The 18,736-nt window shown below is 45.5% G+C and overlaps 1 protein-coding gene across 2 annotated transcripts in view; it reads left to right on the plus strand.

Moving 5' to 3' along the window:
* The window catches only part of GALNT17 (polypeptide N-acetylgalactosaminyltransferase 17), a 628,291-nt gene that overhangs the window by 366,006 nt on the left and 243,549 nt on the right, over positions 1-18,736 (plus strand). For both annotated transcript variants that reach the window (XM_004380774.2, XM_023735303.1), the window contains exon 4: positions 12,143-12,317. In XM_004380774.2, the coding sequence (XP_004380831.1) occupies positions 12,143-12,317 (175 nt within the window). The remainder of the gene's footprint in view (positions 1-12,142; positions 12,318-18,736) is intronic.

Here is an 18,736-nt window from a genome sequence, read left to right on the forward strand (position 1 = left end):
AAATGTCCAGATCACCAGGATACTTCAATGATAATTATTGTAGAGAGGTGGTTTCTGAGATCCAAGCCAAAATAACTCTAGCATTGAGGCCAAAATACGCACAATGATGCCAAATACAAAAACTTCCAGAACAATGCCAGAGGAAGCAGAAAAATATCTATGCACGTATACAGTTTAAATTAACTTATTCAACAAATATATACTGAGTAATTATTGTAACAGCATTGTGCCGTTCAGTGGTAGAATTCTCACCTCCCATGCAGGAGACCCAGGTTCGTTTCCTGGTCAATGCACCTCGTGCACAGCCACCACCCATCTGTCAGTGGGGGCTTGTGTGTTGCTATAATGCTTAACAGGTTTCAGTGGAGCTTTTGGACTAAGATGGACCAGGAAGAAAGGCCTGGAGATCTGCTTCTGAAAGTCAGCCAATAAAAACCGTATGGATCACAAAGGTCCAGTCTGCAACCGATCATGCAGATGGCTTAGGACTGAGTAGTGTTTTGGTAGTGATCCCACTGTGCATGGGCTCACCATGACTCGGGGGCCAACTCCACAGCGGCTAACAACGACAGCAATAATAGTGTGCGAGTGAAGGCGTGAGGGCTTTCAAGGGCCTCAGGACAAGCCTGAGTCAGGCCCCTGGGCAGGACAGGTTTACATCATTAGACAAACAACTCCAGATGCCAGATGTCACAGCATCACACCCACAAGGATCAGAGGCCAAATGATGTCGGTGCAGGCACGCCACTTACAGACTGTGTGACCTCAGTTTCCTCATCTATAAAAAGTGGGTAATAATACCCCTTACCTCACAGAGTCATTGTGAGAGCAGACTGAGTTAGAAGTGACAACAGTATGTGACACACAGCCAGGACTCCATAAACGTTAAAGCAGAGTTTGTGGACCGTTACCAGTTTGCAAGATAGACCTTTCTCTGGTTAAATTAAGAAAAGGGAACTAATCTGGCTGAATAGTGTTCTGGAGCATTGCAAGATCAGCTGGCTAACGTTTTTAGTCAGCGTGGTTAGCAATTCCAGGGTAAAAATATTTCACTCTAAGTACAGATGAGCATAGTATTTGAAATGTTTGCCAAAATAGTGATTGTCAGCAGAAAGCTAACTTTGCATCAGTGACGTCAGCCTCACCAGCCTTGCCAGCCTCACTGTGAAGCTATTGAAGTTTTCCTTTTGGGACCTGTCTTGGTAATCGAGTGCTGCTGTAACAGAAATACCACAAGTGGATGGCTTTAACAAACAGAGATTTATTCTCTCACAGTCTGGTAGGCTAGAAATCCGAATTCAGGGCGCCAGCTCCAGGGGAAAGCTTTCTCCTTCTGTCGGCTCTGGCGGAAGGTCTTTGTCATCAATCTTCCCTTGGTCTGAGAGCATCGCATTGCAGGGATCCTGGGTCGAAAGGACACTTGATTCTAGCTCTGCTTTCTTGGTGGAATGAGGTCCCTCCATCTCTCTGCTCGCTTCTCTCTTTTATATCTCAAAAGAGATTGACTTAAGATACAACCTAATCTTGTAGATTGAGTCCTGCCTCATTAATATAACTGACTCTAATCCTGCCTCATTAACATCATAGAGGTAGGATTTACAACACATAGGAAAATCACATCAGATGGCGAAATGGTGGACAATCACACAATACTGGGAATCATAGCCTAGCCAAATTGACACGTTTTTGGGGGATACAATTCAATCCAAGACAGGACCCCCTCATTTCTAGGGTGCCCTTCAAGTCCCTCTGACAGGCCCTAGCAATAGCATGCACACATATTTTTACAAAACTTACAAAAGTGAGTTTTTTTCTTTTTCTTAAAGAAAATCAGCCAGTGGCCATCAAGTCAGCTCTGACTCGTGGCCACCACATGTCTGTCAGAGTAGAACTGTGCTCCACAGGGTGTTCAGTGGTTGGTTTGTCTCAAGTAGATTGCCAGACATTTCTTCCAAGGTGCTTTCGGGTAGGCTTGAACCTCCAACCTTTCTGTTAGAGCTGAGCAAGTTAACTGTTTGTACCCCACAGGGACTCCTTTTCTTAAAGAAGGTCCCCCAAATTGTCTAAAACCCCAATTTGTTCCTAGGACTTACTATCCCCATTTCACAGATAAGAAAACCATAATGATGCTCAATCAGGATATGAAATTTCTCCTTCACCCTTTTAGACATGTTTAAACAATAATTTTTTAAAAAATCATCATTGGTCTTTGTATGACCATTTTAATGCATTTATTATTTCAGACATAAAGATATTGTCAGGTGGACCCACAAATCCAGGTGTTCTAAGTCTTTTTTTTTTTTTTGCATCCTTTTTATGGTATCAGAGCTCATCCTCATATATATAAAATATTGAACTATTTCAGAAAAAAAGGTGCTGCAAAAATGTAAAGCACCGTGACTCATGCCTGTGCTAGCACTCATGTTGAAGACTGTGTCTTTCCCATGCTGGTTATTGTTAGGCCCCCAAGCAAGGCATGCTGGGAATTCCCACTGGGATGGAGAGAGGCTCATCAGATGGGAACACGAATCCAAGGTCTGAATCCTTCCCTCAGAGTGGCCAGCAGCCTCCCTCACTGACATGAAGGAGCTTTTGTTGCTATTAATTAGGTGCCTTTGAGTCGATTCTGACTCATAGCCACCACATGTGACAGAGTAGAACTACCCCAAAAGGTTTCCTAGGCTGTAATCTTTACAGGAGCAGATCGCCAGGCCTTTCTCCCATGGAGCCGCTGGGTGGGTGCAAATCACCAACCTTTTGGTTAGCAGCCGAGCACTTAACCATTGTGTTACCAGGTCATGGGAATTCAAATCTGATTTGGATGAGGAGTCTTATCTACATGTATCATCCAGATACTCTTGGTCAGGGGTAACCTTGGTGAACAGGCCAGAAGCACAGTTCCATCCTGGGCCACAGTGCCTGGCAGGAATCTGAAGCAGCCAACCAGGCTTCCAGCCAGTGAAATAACCAAAATGGCGACCAGAAGAGCCGACTAGCCTCGGAATATGGCGTCAGATCTTCACAGAGGCTTAGGGGATTAAAATCACAAAAACCACATCCCTCTTGTACCCCTCCTTTAAAATTAGCCAAGGCTTTTAAGAAGTTTTAGGTTTGCGTGTGAATCATCTAGGGCACTATTCAGATTAGTAACACCTCACTAAACCAGTTGCCATCAAGTCAGCTCTGACTCACGGTGACCCCATGTGTCTGAGTAGAACTATGCTTTTTCAGTGGCTGATTTTTTAGAAGTAGATCATCGGGCCTTTCTTACAAGGTGTCTCTGGGTGGACTCAAACCTCCAACCTTTTGGTTAGCAGCTGAGCGTGTTAACCACTTGCACCACCCAGGGGCTTCTGCAAACCAGGAGGCCTCCTAAATCAGAAACTCTTAGAGTGGTGCTGGGGAACCTACAGTTTCACAGGCTCCCAGGTGATTCCCAGATGGGAGTCATGCTCTGAGAAGCACCAGCTTAGAGGCAGACTTTCTCTTTTTTTCTTTTTGTGAATTGGAATATGCCATATGTGTGGTTTTCTCGTCCCCAGCTGTCACAAGCTATACCTTCCCAACTTGAGGCACAACAAAACCTCCACAGCTACTGGCAGGGAAGGGTGTTAGTAACAGGAGGTGATTCAGTGGTGACAGTGGTGTTGATGGTAACAGAAGTAATATTAGTAGAATTGTGGTAATAGTAGTAGTAGGAATAGTATGGTGTGATGGATCGCTTTTATATGGCCTTTTTCACCATGTACTTGTAACTCCCACCAAATGACTGAGTGGGACTATGCAAATTAAGTGTGGTGTGTGTGGCCCACCAAGGGAATTGGATAGCTTGCTAATAATGCAAATAAGGTGCATGGGGCCCTTGTGGGGATGTGACCATAAAATAAGGTGTATAGAACCCTAATGAGGGGATTAGTCAGTTTTGCCATCCCACTAGGCTTAAAATGAGCTATCCCAGATGCGGACAGGTGGACCTCACTACCACCAAGAAAGAAGAGATGGGAGCAGAGCATGTCCTTTGGACCCATGGTCCCTTCGCTGAGAACCTCCTAGACCCAGGTGACAGAGAGAGAGCTATAACACCAGAGACAGGGCAAAATGGCAAGAAGTGGCAGCAGAGAAACAGGAGATAGCAGAACCAGGAGACTGGCACAAGATGTCATAGGGAACTTCCCGGCCCAAAGAGCAAGGTGGTTACAGTGTGTGTGCTGAGCGCCTTCAGACAGGAGGCTTGCTGGTGGAGTAGGGTGCCTCTGGGCACTTGTCAGTAGAGCTAGGCTTGCTGACCCACGGAGTGAGAGAGCTGAGCGCCTTCAAGCCAAGGCTTACTGGCAGAGTGGGGTGCTTCCGGGCACTTATTGGTGGAGCTAAAGAGCTTTGTAACACTTGCCCGAGCAGGGCAGAGGCTAGGTCGAGTGGCCGAGTGGCTAAGGGCCAAAGAGAGGCGTGCCTATGGGCACAGCTGAAAAGAAGCTGTCCTGATCAAAGAACTGTATCCTGAGTCATCCCTGTCCTGAATTGTAACCTGTTACTTCCCCTAATAAACCCCATAACTGTGAGTATGGCCTGTGAGTTCTGTGCGGCCATGGCAATGAATTATCAAACCCAGCAGAGAAGTAGAGAGTGCTGTGGGAGGGATGGCTGGTGTAAGAATTGGTAAAAAGGTTGGAGGGTGGAGGTATGTCTGACCTCCACCTCATAGGAATCAGCTTTGTGCTATTGATGCTAATAATGATTCTCTCTCCTTCCCCTTGTGAAGTTAGATGAGGAGGTCAGACACCGCTACCTTGCCCCCATTTTTTTTACAAATAGGAATCATGGTAGGGAGAGCAAAGGCCAGGATTCTAAGAAGTGGGAGGTTGCTCTGTGCAGGGTGGCCAGCGATGAAGGTAGCAGTTTTGGAAATGGCATGGTGAGCCCTCACCATTTAGGCTGAGGTCATCTCCAAAGGGACTCAATGCTTTGGACAAAGCAGAATGAAAAGACCCCGGGCAGTGGGAAAATCAAAGAGGGGCTGTCTGCATAGTTGTTGTTGTTGGTTGCCGTCAAGTTGGCTTCAACTTGCGGCGGCCCCGTGTACAACAGAATGACACGTTGCCTGGTCCTGTGCCGTCTTCGTGACTGTTGGTATGCTCAAGTCCACTGTTGTGGCTGTCGTGTCGGTCCATCTCATTTCTGTTTAGTTGTGTTGTTATTAGTCACCGTTGAGTAGGCTCTGACTCATGATGACCCTTTGTGCAACAGGAAGAAATGTTGCCCAGTCCTACGTCAACTTCATAATCATTGTTGGTATGTTCAAGTCCATTGTTACGGCCATTGTGTCAATCCATCTTACGGAGGGTTTATGAGAATTATTCAGCACATAGGGGTATAAAGAACGGGGTAATTCATCGCAGATGGGGCTTTAGCAAGGGGGTCAAGCTCTCAGCCCTGCAGAACAGCAGCAGCAGCACCTGGGAGCTTGTTAGAAATTTAAATTCCCCGGCCCCACCCCAGACCTACTCATGATCCTGATGCAGGTTCAAGTTTGAGAAACACTTGGCTAAGCTTATCAGACTGGTCCCCTTCACTGAGGTGCCTGACCTTGCAGGAGAACCAGAGTATTCCCTAAGTCTCATCATCAAGGCTTGGTAGCTGGGTGAGGTTTACTGGGTGAGAAGTAAGGCCATCCACCATTGTAGGCACATGGCCTTGGCCCAACCCTGACAGCATGCCACATCCCACGCCCACATCTATGTGGCATCAAGTTTTAACCCTGGGCTTGGGAGCAGATGGGGAGGAGCCTGCCAGTTCAACACGGCTTAGGGAAAAAGGCCTGTACTGATGATTTATTCTGTAATATCACTGAAAGCACAGGATCTATATGTAATTCTGTAATCTTTATTTATTTATTTATTTATTTTTTGCTTTAGCTATCACGGTTTGTAACTTCCTGGTGACTACCTTTAACTCCTTAGGCCAGCATAACAGGTATTTCTTTTATTGTTAAGGAAAGATATATCTACCTTTCCAGTCCCTTCTGATCATGGGTAGCATTTGCTTCTCCCCTCTTGACATCCAAATGCTATTTATCAAAATGTGAAGAAACATAAGGGTTCCCAAATGGCACTAGACCAATTTAGTATTGAATTTTATAACGCTGGAAGGGAAACATTTTTTCTTGTAGAAATTAGGTTTCATTTTCTTCTCTGAGTTGGTGGTGAGGAAAAAAAACTTACCTAAAATGTTTTTCATACTGTTATTATAATAGCCAAGAAGAATTTCATCTGTTAAGGATGATAAAGGGTCTTAGAGTGATGGGTATGATATTTTTACCCCTGCCAGCTTGAGGGGCTGTTTCCTTCTGTCTTAGTCAGGATTCTGTAGAGAAACAGAGCCAGAGAGACATAGATAGATAGACAGACAGATGACTGATTAGTTTACTTCAAGACATTGGCACGTACAATTGTGGGGGCTGGCAAGTCTAAAACCTATAGGTCAGGTAGCAGGCTGGAGATTCCTGCGGCCTTGTGTCCCAAGATTAATAGGTCAGGTGACAAAAAGAGTGCAGAGTTGAAGAAGAGAGTGGGTTCCTCCAAAATATCTATTTATAGTCTAGAGGTAGACCACACTCTAACGGAACTCCCCTTTCAACTGACTGATTAATTATATTACATTAGATTACATTATAGAAAGTGATTACATCACATCACACCACACCACACCACACCACACCACACTACACTACCCCACCCCATCATACCACTTCACATCACGGAACAGCAACTAGTCTAGGTTGATAAAACTACTGGGAACCATACCTAGCCAAGTTGACACATAAAATTAACCATCACACCTTCCATTGTGAGCCTGGCGGCCTGATTTTTACTTGGTAAACTTGTAGGCCCACTCAGTTTAAGGTGAGTTTGGTCCTTGGTACAACCCCTCTATACCCCACCCCACCCCGGTTTCTCCCCTTTTCCAAATCTCAACACCCCAGAGCCCTCAGGCTGTCAGTAGCCCATATTCCCCCAGGACCAGGCTTTCTGGAAGTCTCTCCAAACTGCCTCACTCACCCAGTTCTCTCCGTGCTAACCCTGTCTCCACAGGGCCCACCTGGATCCAGAGGGAACTCCTTTTTCTTACTGGTCCCGTCAGGCTACTGGTTGTCTATACCCATGGCTCATCCTCAGCTCTCGTTCCTCTAGTGCATTTGACTCTCCTGACATTGGATGTCGATTAGCTCTTTGAGGACAGGATCATTTTCATCCCTGTTGTTGTTGTTAATTGCCATCAAGTCGACTCCAACTCACGGTGACCTTATGTATAACAGAACAAAACATTGCCCGGTCCTGCGCCATCCTCACAATCTTGGGTATGTTGGAGCCCATTGTTGCAGCCAGTGTCAGTTCATTTTATGGTGGGTTCCTTCATTTTTGCTGGCCCTATACTTTGCTAAACATGTTGTCCTTTTTTAACGATTGTTCTTTCTTGATGGTGTGTCCAAAGTAAGCAAGATGAAGTCTGTCCCAATAAAGATTTATGAAATGAATGTACATATCCTCCCTTTGGAAACTCTGCCCTTTATATGATGATGTCCCTATGATGCTGTTTCTACCCAATCTTGTTCTCTAGCTCTTCTTCCTGCCCCCTTAACGTGGATGTTTTCCAAAGTGTCGTTCTGAGTATTCTTCACCCTGTCTCCTGGAACAACCACTCTCTCGTATGTCATCACCTCTCACCACTCTGCCCTGATACCTGGCGCCCTTCTTACCTCTGGGCCATTGTCTTTGTTCGGCTGTCTATCTTGGATGTCTGCTAGCACCTCAACCCAGCCTGTCCCCAAGTGAAGGCATCTGCTTGTTCTTCCTCAGCTCTTCTTTGTCTGCATTTCAGTTAATAGCATCTTCCCAGTTGCCCAGACTTAAACTTTGACACTAGTGATTTTATCACCTGCTCTCCAAGTGGATCCAGTTTTGTGTTTGCTTCATGCTTATGTATTCTGGCGTAGTGAGAACACACATCCAAAACCTTCTACTTAACTCAAATGCTACCTTCCCCATGAGCACCCCCAGCAAAAATTATTTTTTCCTTCCAAGACTCCCCATAGCACTTTCCCTTTACTTCTCTTCTGCAGTTAGCTCCATGTACCTTGTAATATTTCCACTGTTGAACATGCCTCACCTACTTAATGAGATGGTAGGCATCTTGAGAGAGAGAAAGTGCTTGTGTCTGAATTGTTGATGAATCCAGGCAGGAGCACAACCCAACACCTGATGGAGTTCAGAATCACACAATGAGAAGAGAAGTCTGCTCAGTGTCACTTGTTTGTGAACCCTGCTAATTGGGTGGTGGCATCTCCCTCAGTGTTCCCAGAAAGCCCATAGGCTGTCACTCCAGTTGTGTTTGGAACAACATGTCCCTGATCCTTGTAAGAGTAAGAATGTTGCTTATCCCTATACATTGCGACATGGACTTTAAAAGATACTGGGTAGATAGAAGGGCAAACTATTGTTTGTAGAAGTTGTTCTATAATAACTTCCATATTAATAATAGTAAGAGACTGATTATTATTAGAAATAACTTTTATTGAAAGCATATTAAGGGCTTTATGTATAGTGTATGTTTTGCGCTTAACAGCCATGAGCTAGAACCAAGTGAGTAGGCATTATCTTCTCATCCCTTTTGACTTTTCACATCCGTAACTCAGTAGCCTTGAGACGTGGGAAGGGCAATGGTAGTGAGCCACAGTATTTTTATCCAACCTCCGAAACTCCTACCCCTTCGTTCCCCTGCAGCCTCTATCACAACCACTTCACAAATGAGAAACCACATGGCACTCAGCCATGGTGACTGACATGGCCAGGAGCTGATATCTGGCTGCTGGACTGAGCCAGAGCTAGGTCCTAGGTTGCCTGGCAGCTAGGAGTTAGCCATGCCTGCTGATCCCCTGGCATGCTGTCCAGCCCTCATCACTCAGAGTGTGCACCCTAAACTTACATAGATCCCTGCCATCAGGGGCCGACCCTAGCAAGTGGGTAGGATTCCCATCAGACCATTCTGTGGGTGCTCTGCCTGTTCTGTGGTCCATTGCCTTCAATGGAATGCCCGTCCCTCCCCCGCCTGCACACCCAACAGTCGTAAGAATAAATGAAAACCCAAGTAGGCGTGGCTGCTCCAACCTTTTTGCTAGCATTCTTGCTCCCAAAATTTACTTAACCTGCAGAGAAACCCAGCAAACACTAAGTCAGTACGTGGCATCTGGAAGTTCTTGGGACCCCTTCAGTCCCAACTGCTTGGTCATCCTTGCGCTGCTCCTGGTGACTGAAGAAACAGAGAGTCTTCACAGCCTGCCGTCTCCATCGGCCCCCTCATCAACTCTGGGATGATGGCAAAGATGATGATGACACCAGCAAAAACACCAACAATAGATAATGCTTATGAGGGCTTACTGTTTGCCAAGCATGTGCGAAGGATGGCCTATGCGTTTTCTAGCTCCATGGCTCCCCATCCTAGAGCATGGCACCCCTGGGTCTTTTTAGAAATGCAAATACTTGGACCCACCCTTTTGTTGTTTTAATTTCCATTGAGTTGGCTCCAACTCATAGTGACCTTACACATAACAAAAAGAAACATCACCTGGTCCTGTGCCATCTTTATGATTATTGCTATGTTTAAGTCCATTGTTTCAGCCACTTTGTCAGTCCATCTCATAGAAGGCCTCCCTCCCCTTTGCCGACCCTCCACTTGGCTCACCATGATGTCCTTTTCTAGTGATTGGTATCTAAGACACATCTGATGATGTGTCCAAAGTCAGGGAGCCAAAGTCTTGCCACCTTCACTTCTAAAGAAAATTCCGGCTGTGTTTCTTCTAAGACTGATCTGTTTGTTCTTCTGGCAGCCCACAGTATATTCCATATTCTTTGCCAACATTACAATTCAAATGCATCTGAAAATGAAATCGTGGGGTGGCCCTGGCAGTCTGCTTCAGCACCTCCAGTGGGTGCCGATGCACCCTCAAATTTGAGAAGCATATTTCCAGCTTATAGTCATTACAGACCTATTTTTCCTATCTCAGACATGGCTTCCTCAGGCTCCTGGTTGCTCTGAAATCTTCTGTTCAGGTGCTCCAAGCCCACATAGAGGGAAAGAGGAACAGTGATTACTGATACCAGCTGCCTAACGCTGAGTGCTTACACTCTGCCAGGGATAATGCTAGGCAGTCTCTAGATATTAACTCATTTAATCCTTGCAATAACCCTATACTGTTATTATTGTCCCTCTTCTGTAGATGGGGGTCCCTGTGCAAACAGTTAACATGCTTGGCTGCTAACCAAAAGTTTGGAGGTTCTAAACCCCACCAGACGTGCCTTGGAAGAAAGGCCTGGTGATCTACTTCTGAAAAATCAGCCATTGAAAATCCTGTGGAGCACAGTTCTACTGTGACACACATGGGGTTGTCATGAGTTGGAATCTACTTGATGGCAACTGGTCTGTAAGGTGAGGAAATTGAGTTACAAATTGATTGGCTAACTTGTCCAGGGTCACTCAGCTAGTAAATGGTAGTGCTGAGACCTCAGCCCATGCCGTCTGACTCCAGCCTACACCCCTAACCACATGCTTTACCTCATGGGGGTTAGAGGGTCCTTTCCTTCTCCACTCCCCTTCCCCAAGGGTCCATTTTTTCCTCCTTGAAGATGATAACATCTTGCAGCCAACCTGCTGCTTCCCTACCATCCATGCCTTTTGGCTGACAGGTCTCTGTGCCCCTCGGGACTCTCACCCCCATCCACCTAGACACCCCACCCTCTGTTTCTTCCTGGGTCACTTGGCCGCATCCATTCCCAGGGGCAATGGCCATGACCCAAAGCAATGAGGTTCTAGATTATGTTGCAAATAGATGGCTTTAATCTGCCAAAAGCTGCCCTGTGTAACTGGGAAGTGAGGGATCTAAACAATTTCTGGTCACACACCCTTTTTAGGTTTCTCTAGAGCAAAGTCAAGTTAATGATGTTTTCTAAAGGATCTCTTCTGCACTGCTTGCCTCAGAATCAGTCGCCTGGGCTGCTCTTAGACCCTATTAGTGACCTGCAGGACAAGGCTCCTTGAAGTCTGCATAGATCTGTTAGGCCCTCCCTTGCCCTCCCTACACCTGATGATTTCTATACACACAAAGATATCAACTAAGACACAAATTTGGGCTGCATTTCAGCTCTGCCATTACTAGGTGTATGACCTTGGGACAGGTTAGCCTCTCTAAGATTGTTTCTTAATCTGCAAAATGGAACTCATCTAGTTAATTAATGGGATTAATCTAGCAACCGCCTAGGGTTGCTGTAAGGATTACGTTAGATCCTAGAAACAGAGCACTTGCCACCTGCTTGTCACGGAAGGAGGAGTGTTCAACCCCTGGTTGCACGACTTCTGTGCCACGGTGGCATTTCTGCTCCCGGACAAAGATGTATTTCGCACCCTAAGACCAGCACAGCCTGTGGCCTTTACACTTGATGCATAGCTATGGGCCTGGGCCACGCACGACTCATAAGAACCACTGTACATGCAGGGGGGAAGCCTTTACAGAAGTTGACAAACAGGACCGGGGTAGAGGGATGACAGAGATGTTGGCCTGTGAAGCAGAAAGGACCACAAAGAAAAAGCATCTCGAAGGGCACCTTCCCGCCTGCAGCAGTGGGGTGTAGAGCCAGCCACATACGTTGTCCACCGTAAGAATGTTGTTGATCTGAGTGTGTATGTATGTCTGAGAAGTCTTCTGACTATCACACTGGCTTGTGTTTTCTCCTAAAATTGTTGTTGTTAGTTACTGTCGAGTTGATTCCAACTCATGGTGACCCCATGTGACCCCATGAGTGCAGAGTAGAACTGCACCATAGAGCTTTTTCTCTAGGCTATGATGTTTTTGGAAGCAGATTGTCAGGCCTGTCTTCCGAGACACCTCTAGGTGGGTTCAAACCGCCAAATGTTTGGTTAGCATCCAAGCACGTTAACCATTTGCGCCACCCAGGAACTCCTCCCCTAAAATCACGAACGTGCAAACTCTTCCGTAATCTCTGCACTTCCTGCAAATCTGCAGGCATCACAGCAAGTTGGATGCAAACGTAACCTGACATGTTTATGGGACCTTCTTGTGTTTTGTCATTTGCAGAGGAGCTGAAGGCCCCCTTGGAGGAGTACGTCCACAAACGCTACCCCGGGCTGGTGAAGGTGGTGCGTAATCAGAAGAGGGAGGGCCTGATCCGGGCTCGCATTGAGGGCTGGAAGGCGGCCACGGGCCAGGTCACTGGCTTCTTCGATGCCCACGTAGAATTCACCGCTGGCTGGTAGGTTATAAGCTGAGACCTAGGGGTACTTGGGACCTGCAGTGTGGTCAGGAGGGCTGGACTCTGGGAGGTGGGACACGTTTGCCTGATTCTTCTGGAATGCAGAAGAAAGAGTTGGTTTGAAGAAGAAGGTGAAACCATAGTCTGGGATAAAACTGGGAAGAGGGAGAAATTTGTCTGCTGTCTACTCAGTTCATCATCACTGCCATCATCATCATCATCATCATCATTACCAAAGTTCCCCATGAAAATCATATACAGTGAAGCTTGCAAAAGCCAGAACCGTTGTAAGGTAGAAACCTGTCAGAGAAGGAAAACTCAAAATACATTCCACTAATAGCGATAGAAAAGTGGTAAGACCCTGTCAAAGGCGGAAAACTTGCGAGACCCGGAAGAATAGGGCAGTCGAGTTCCTGCTCTTACAGATTTCACTGTATTAACTGGGCAGAACTTAAGATAATCCTTGCTAAGGAGACAAGACAGTCACATTTTTATTCTCTTTTCAAAAACTACTTTGCGTGTTCCCTTTTCTGGAGATAATGGTTGACTGTTATTGTGGGGGAAAAAACCAGGTGCCATCTAGTTGATTCCAGCTTACAGTGACCTCATGTGTCTCAGACTAGAACTGTGATTCATAGGGTTTTCAATGGCTGATTTTTTGAAAGTAGATCACCAGGCCTTTCTTTCGCGGCATCTCTGGGTGGGTTTGAACCTCTAACCTTTCAGTTAACAGCTGAGCGCATGAATCATTTGCACCACCCAGGAACTCCTATTGTGAGAAATGAGTTCTAGTTACAAATTGATCTACTCAGGCAAAGCTTCCCAGAACTTAAGGAATTATTTTTAATACATCTGGAGGAAGGGAAGGGGTTATCGCTGTACATGTGGCATGTAATGTGTTCTAGGTGGAAAGGACAATGAGAGAGAAATTGGTAAGCTTGTAGGGAGTGGGACATTTTGGATGTGTGAAGAGTGAAACCTCAGAAATGCCCACACCATTCAGCTAGCATGTTAGAATTGGAATAGGGCTTTACAGTTCAAAAGCATGATCATATGGTTAGTGCTAACTAACCAAAGATAAATTCAAGTCAGAGTTTAAATAGCCTGTGCCCCAAATCAAAAACCAACTCCGTGACATCTAGTCGATTCCAACTCATAGTGACCATCTAGGACAGAGTAGAACTGCTCATAGGGTTTCCAAGGCGATAATCTTTATGTAAGCAGACTGCCACATCTTTCTCCTGCAGAGTAGCTAGTGGGTTCGAACCATCGACCTTTTGGTTAGCAGCTGCGTGCTTAACCACTGTACCACCAAGGCTCCTTAACCTGTGCCCAGGGTAACTTAACTAGTGAGAGACAGAGTCATTTATTTCACAAATAATGTTTATTTACACCCAATGCTACCATCTTGAATAAGTGCTGTGCACAATACCGGATTTGAGGAAAAAATCTCCCATCACTAATTAAACATTAAAAAGTCTGTTCTTCATTTGTACCACCTTTAGAATTCTTTTATTGGCTAGATAAAAGAAGAAAGCTTATGCACATCACCACACAAAGGTTTGGGGCCTGGGAACATTGTTTAACCCCAACCCCTTCAAGTGCACACTGGTATTTGTTGCCATCTCAGCCACCAGGTTTTTGCCACCTTCAAACTCTGATGACTCACAGCTGTATGTCCTCAGCCCTGACTTCTCCCTGAGCTTCAGAGTTGTTTACCTCCAGTAATAATCGATCTAAAAGTGTGGTTCCCAGACGAGTAGCATCAGCATCAACTGGGTGGAAACTTGGTAGAAATGCACATTTTGTACTTCACCCTACCCATTAGCGTCGAGTTGATTCTGACTCATAGTGACCCTATAGGACAGAATAGAACTGCCCTAGTTCATAAGATGGAGAAGCTCAGTATCATCAGTCAGAACAAGGCCAGGGGCCGACTGCGGAACAGACCATCAATTGCCCATAATCGAGTTCAAGTTGAAGCTAAAGAAAATTATAACAAGTCCATGAGAGCCAAAATACAGCCTTGAGTATATCCCACCTGAATTTAGAGACCATCTCAAGAATAGAGTTGATGGGCTGAACACTAATGACTGAAGACCAGACGAGTTGTGGAATGACATCAAGGACATCATATACGAAGAAAGCAAGAGGTTGTTAAAAAGGAAAGACAAAAATGGATGTCAGGGAGACTCTGAAACTTGCTCTTGAACGTCGAGTAGCTAAAGCAAATGGAAGAAATGATGAAGTAAAAGAGCTGAACAGAAGATTTCAAAGGGCAGCTCGAGAAGACAAAATAAAGTATTATAATGACATGTGCAAAGACCTGGAGTTAGAAAACCAAAAGAGAAGAACACGCTTGGCATTTCTCAAGCTGCAACAACTGAAGAAAAAGTGCAAGCCTCGAGTTGCAATTTTGAAGAATTCTATGGGGAAAATATTAAACGACACAGGAAGCATCAAAAGAAGATGGAAGGAATATACAGAGTCACTATACCAAAAATAATTGGTCAACGTTCAGCCATTTCAGGAGGTAGCGTATGATCAGGAACAGATGGTACTGAAAGAAGAGGTCCAAGCTGCACTGAAGATTTTGGTGAAAAGTCTCCAGAGATTGACAGAATACAAACTGAGATGTTTCAACAAACGGATGCAGTGTTAGAAGTGCTCACTTGCCTATGCCAAGAAATTTGGAGGACAGCTACTAGAAGACAACAGACTGGAAGAGATCCATATTTATGCCTATTCCCAAGACAGGTGATCCCACCAAATGCATAAATTATTGAACAGTATCATTCATATCACATGCAAATAAAATTTTGCTGAAGATCATTCAAAAGTGGCTGCAGCTGTACATCTACAGGGAGCTGCCAGAAGTTCAAGCCGGATTCAGAAGAGGACATGGAACGAGGGATACCATTGCTGATGTCAGATAAACAGTGTTTGTTTCTGTTGTACATAGGATCACTATGAGTCGGAACTGACTCGACAGCACCTGATGATGACCACAAGGGTTTCCAAGACTGTCAGACTGCCACATCTTTCTCCCGCGTAGCGGCTGGCAGGGTCAAGTGCTTAACCACTGCACCACCAGGCACAGTGTGGGGTCTGGCGATTAGTTTTAACAAGCCCTGCAGGTGACTCTGACGAACTCTACCGTGCTTTGAGAACCACTGAACTAGAAGCCTCCTGAACTGTGTACGTGTACATGCCGTTGGAGCATCAGGCTTGGCATATCCTATACTGGCTTATTGCCTTTTCCTCCACATCATCACCTCCTTGTTTTTTCCCCTCGAAACTGGTGGCACCCACCAATATCCCTTTCACTTGATTCTTTCCTTCTCATCACATTACCCATCCAATCAACCTCCCGCTCTTGCCAATTTTACCTTCTAAGCATTTCTCACAGCTGCCTCTTTCCCACTGTCATGACTGCCACTCTCTCAGCTCAAAGACAGACTAGTTGCCATCAAGTTGATTCCAACTCATGGAAACCATATGAACTGCAGAGTAGAAATGCGCTTCATAGGGTGTTCAAGGCTGTGACCTTTTTTTTAATTTTTTATTGTACTTTAGATGAATGTTTACAGAGCAAATTAGTTTGTCATTAAACAATTAATCCACATAATGTTTTGTGACATTAGTTGCCAACTACATGACATTTCAACACTCTCCACGACCTTGGGTTCCCCATTACCAGCTTTCCTGTCCCCTCCTGCCTTCTTGTCCTTGCCCCTGGGCTGGTGTGCCTATTTAGTCTCCTTTTGTTTTATGGGCCTGTCTAATCTCTGTCTGAGGGGTGAACCTAGGATTGACTTCATTACTGAGCTAAAAGGATGTCTGGGGATCTTACTCTTGGGGTTTCTCCAATGTCTGTCAGACCAGGAAGTCTGGTCTTTTTTTGTGACTTAGAATATTGTTCTACATTTTTCTCTATTGTGATCCCTGTCAGAGCACTCAGTGGTGGTAGCCAGGCACCATCTAGTTGTGCTGGATTTAGTCTGGTGGAGGCTGTGGTAGTTGTGGTCCATTAGTCCTTTGGACTAATATTTCCCTTGTGTGTTTGGTTTTCTTCATTCTCCCTTGCTCCAGGTGGAGTGGGAACAGTGAAGTATCTTAGATGCCTGTGTGGTTTCTGCCAAGTAGTCAGAGCTTAGTCTCATTGTTTCCCCTTTGTATGTGACTTTTTGTTTTTCTCGAGCTGCTCTCAGAATTCCTTCTTGGTCTTTGGTTTTAGTGAGTGATTATGATATGTCTTGGTGATGTTCTTTTGGGGTCTACCCTATATGGGGTTCATTGAGCTTCTTGGATGGTTGGCTTTTCATCTTTCATAATATTAGGGAAGTTTTCTGTCAGCACATCTTCAATGATCCTCTCTGTGTTTTCCGTTTTCTCCCCCAGTTCTGGAACTCCAATCACATGCAAATTTTTGGTTTGACTGTATCCCATATCCTTCTCAGGTTTCTTCATTTTTCTTCATTCTTTCCTCTGATTTTTCCTCAAAGTGGTATCCAAGGTTTTGTCCTCAATTTCACTGATCCTGTCTTCTACTGTTGCAAATTTGCTCCTAAAATCTTCTATTGCACTGTCAATTTTTGAAATTTTGTTGTTTATCCTTTGAATTTCTAATTGCTGTTTTTGTATGATACCTGGTTGTTTATTTATTTCGACATTTTGTTCCTGTATCATTTTCCTGAATTCTTTCATTGATTTGTCTCTGATTTTGTCTGTATTTTCCGTGATTTTGTCCATTTTTCCTTATTTTTGTCTGCATTTTCCTTCATCAATCGGGGAGCCCTGAATATTAGAGTTTTGAACTCCGTATCTGGTAGTTTCAGTGCCTTTTCTTCTACTGAAAGGTCATGTAGTGTTTTATTTTGGTCACTTTGTGGAGCCACTCTGTCCTTTTTTTTTATATTGTTATATTTTGATATTGTCTGCTGTCTCTGGGACGTTAAGGAATTATTTTCTTCATTTATTGATTGTAGATTTATTTGTTTCATCCTGCTTTTTTGTTTTATTTGGTTATGTCTAGGCAGGCAGCCTGGGCATATTTTGTTGCTTGCTCACCTGTGGGCATGCTGCTTCTCACCACCTTGTGCAGATCAGCAGGGCTGGTCACTCAGGTATGGTGCAGCAAGGCGGGTCCAGCAGAGGTGTTGGGGCAGGGATGGGTAGTTTGCAATCCCACTGGGCCTGACTTGCAGGGTTTGGGGGCAGTGCAGGACAGGGCCCAGGGGACCACATCAGTTCCACTCTGGTGCATGGTGCAGACAGGCAAGAGGAAAGCAAGAGGATGTGATGTGCAGAGCTAAGTGGGTGAGTAAAAGAAGAGCGAGAAACAGAAGCAAAAAAGAAAAAATGAAGGAAAAAATAAAAAGAAGGGAAAATAAGTAAATAAAATGGCAGTGTGGTAGGATTTGGCGGGTGAGGGCGGCGCAGACCTGGCAAGGCCTTGTGCCGGTGGCTCTGTAGCTGAGCAGTGTGGCTTGGCCTGAGAAGGGACGTGGGCGATGCACAGCTCTAGGTGGGCAGGAGAAAGGAAAGGGGGGAAAGAGAGAAGAAACCAACCAACAAACAAAAAAATTATAAATAATGAAAACAATAACAACAATAAATAAATAAATATGGTGGTGGGGGAGTCGCTGTTGGGGGCAGGGCAGAATTGGGGTGGCACCAAGCTGACGTCTCTCCCTCCAGGCAGCACGGCACGGCCCATCAGGAAGGGGTGGAGGCAGCACAGGGCCTAGGTGGGCGGGGAAGGAAAAAGAAGAAGGGGAAAGATGAAGAAAAATAAAAAATATGATGCTGAGGGAGCCTGCCTGTGGGGCCAGCACAGACACATGGAGGCTGTGTACGAGAGGCTTTCTAGCCGAGCAGTACAGCCAGTCCTCCTGGAAGGCCAAGGGTGGCACATGGGGCTAGGTGGGTGGGAGAAAGGAAAGGAAGGAAGAGAGAGATATAGAAAAGACAACAACAACACAAAAAGAAAAAAACAAAAAATAAGTAAATAGATAAAATGGCACTCAGGGAGCTGGTGCATGATGGTGGCGCAGACCCGGGGAGGCCGCGTGCCAGCAACTCTTCAGCTGAGTGGTGCAACACAGCCACTTGAGAATGCACAGGGCTAGGTGGGTGGGAGAAAGGAAAGGAGAGAGAAAGAAGAAACAGGAAAAAAAAAAAAAGAACAAAGCAAACCAACCAAAAAATATGGTGCTGAACGAGCCAGTTAGTGGGGGTACCACAGACCTGGGGAGGCTGTGTGCCGGTGGCCCCCAGCCAAGCAGCGCAGTAATGCCCGTTGAGGAGGGGCAAGGATGGCACACAGGGCCAGGTGGACGGGCGAAAGGAAAGGAAGGAAGGGAAAGAGAGAAGCAACAAAAAACAAAACAATGGCACTGGAGGGGCCAGCCAGTGGG

The sequence above is a fragment of the Trichechus manatus genome, unplaced genomic scaffold (genome assembly GCF_000243295.1).
Source record: "Trichechus manatus latirostris isolate Lorelei unplaced genomic scaffold, TriManLat1.0 scaffold00077, whole genome shotgun sequence".
NCBI classification, from domain to species: Eukaryota; Metazoa; Chordata; class Mammalia; order Sirenia; family Trichechidae; genus Trichechus; species Trichechus manatus.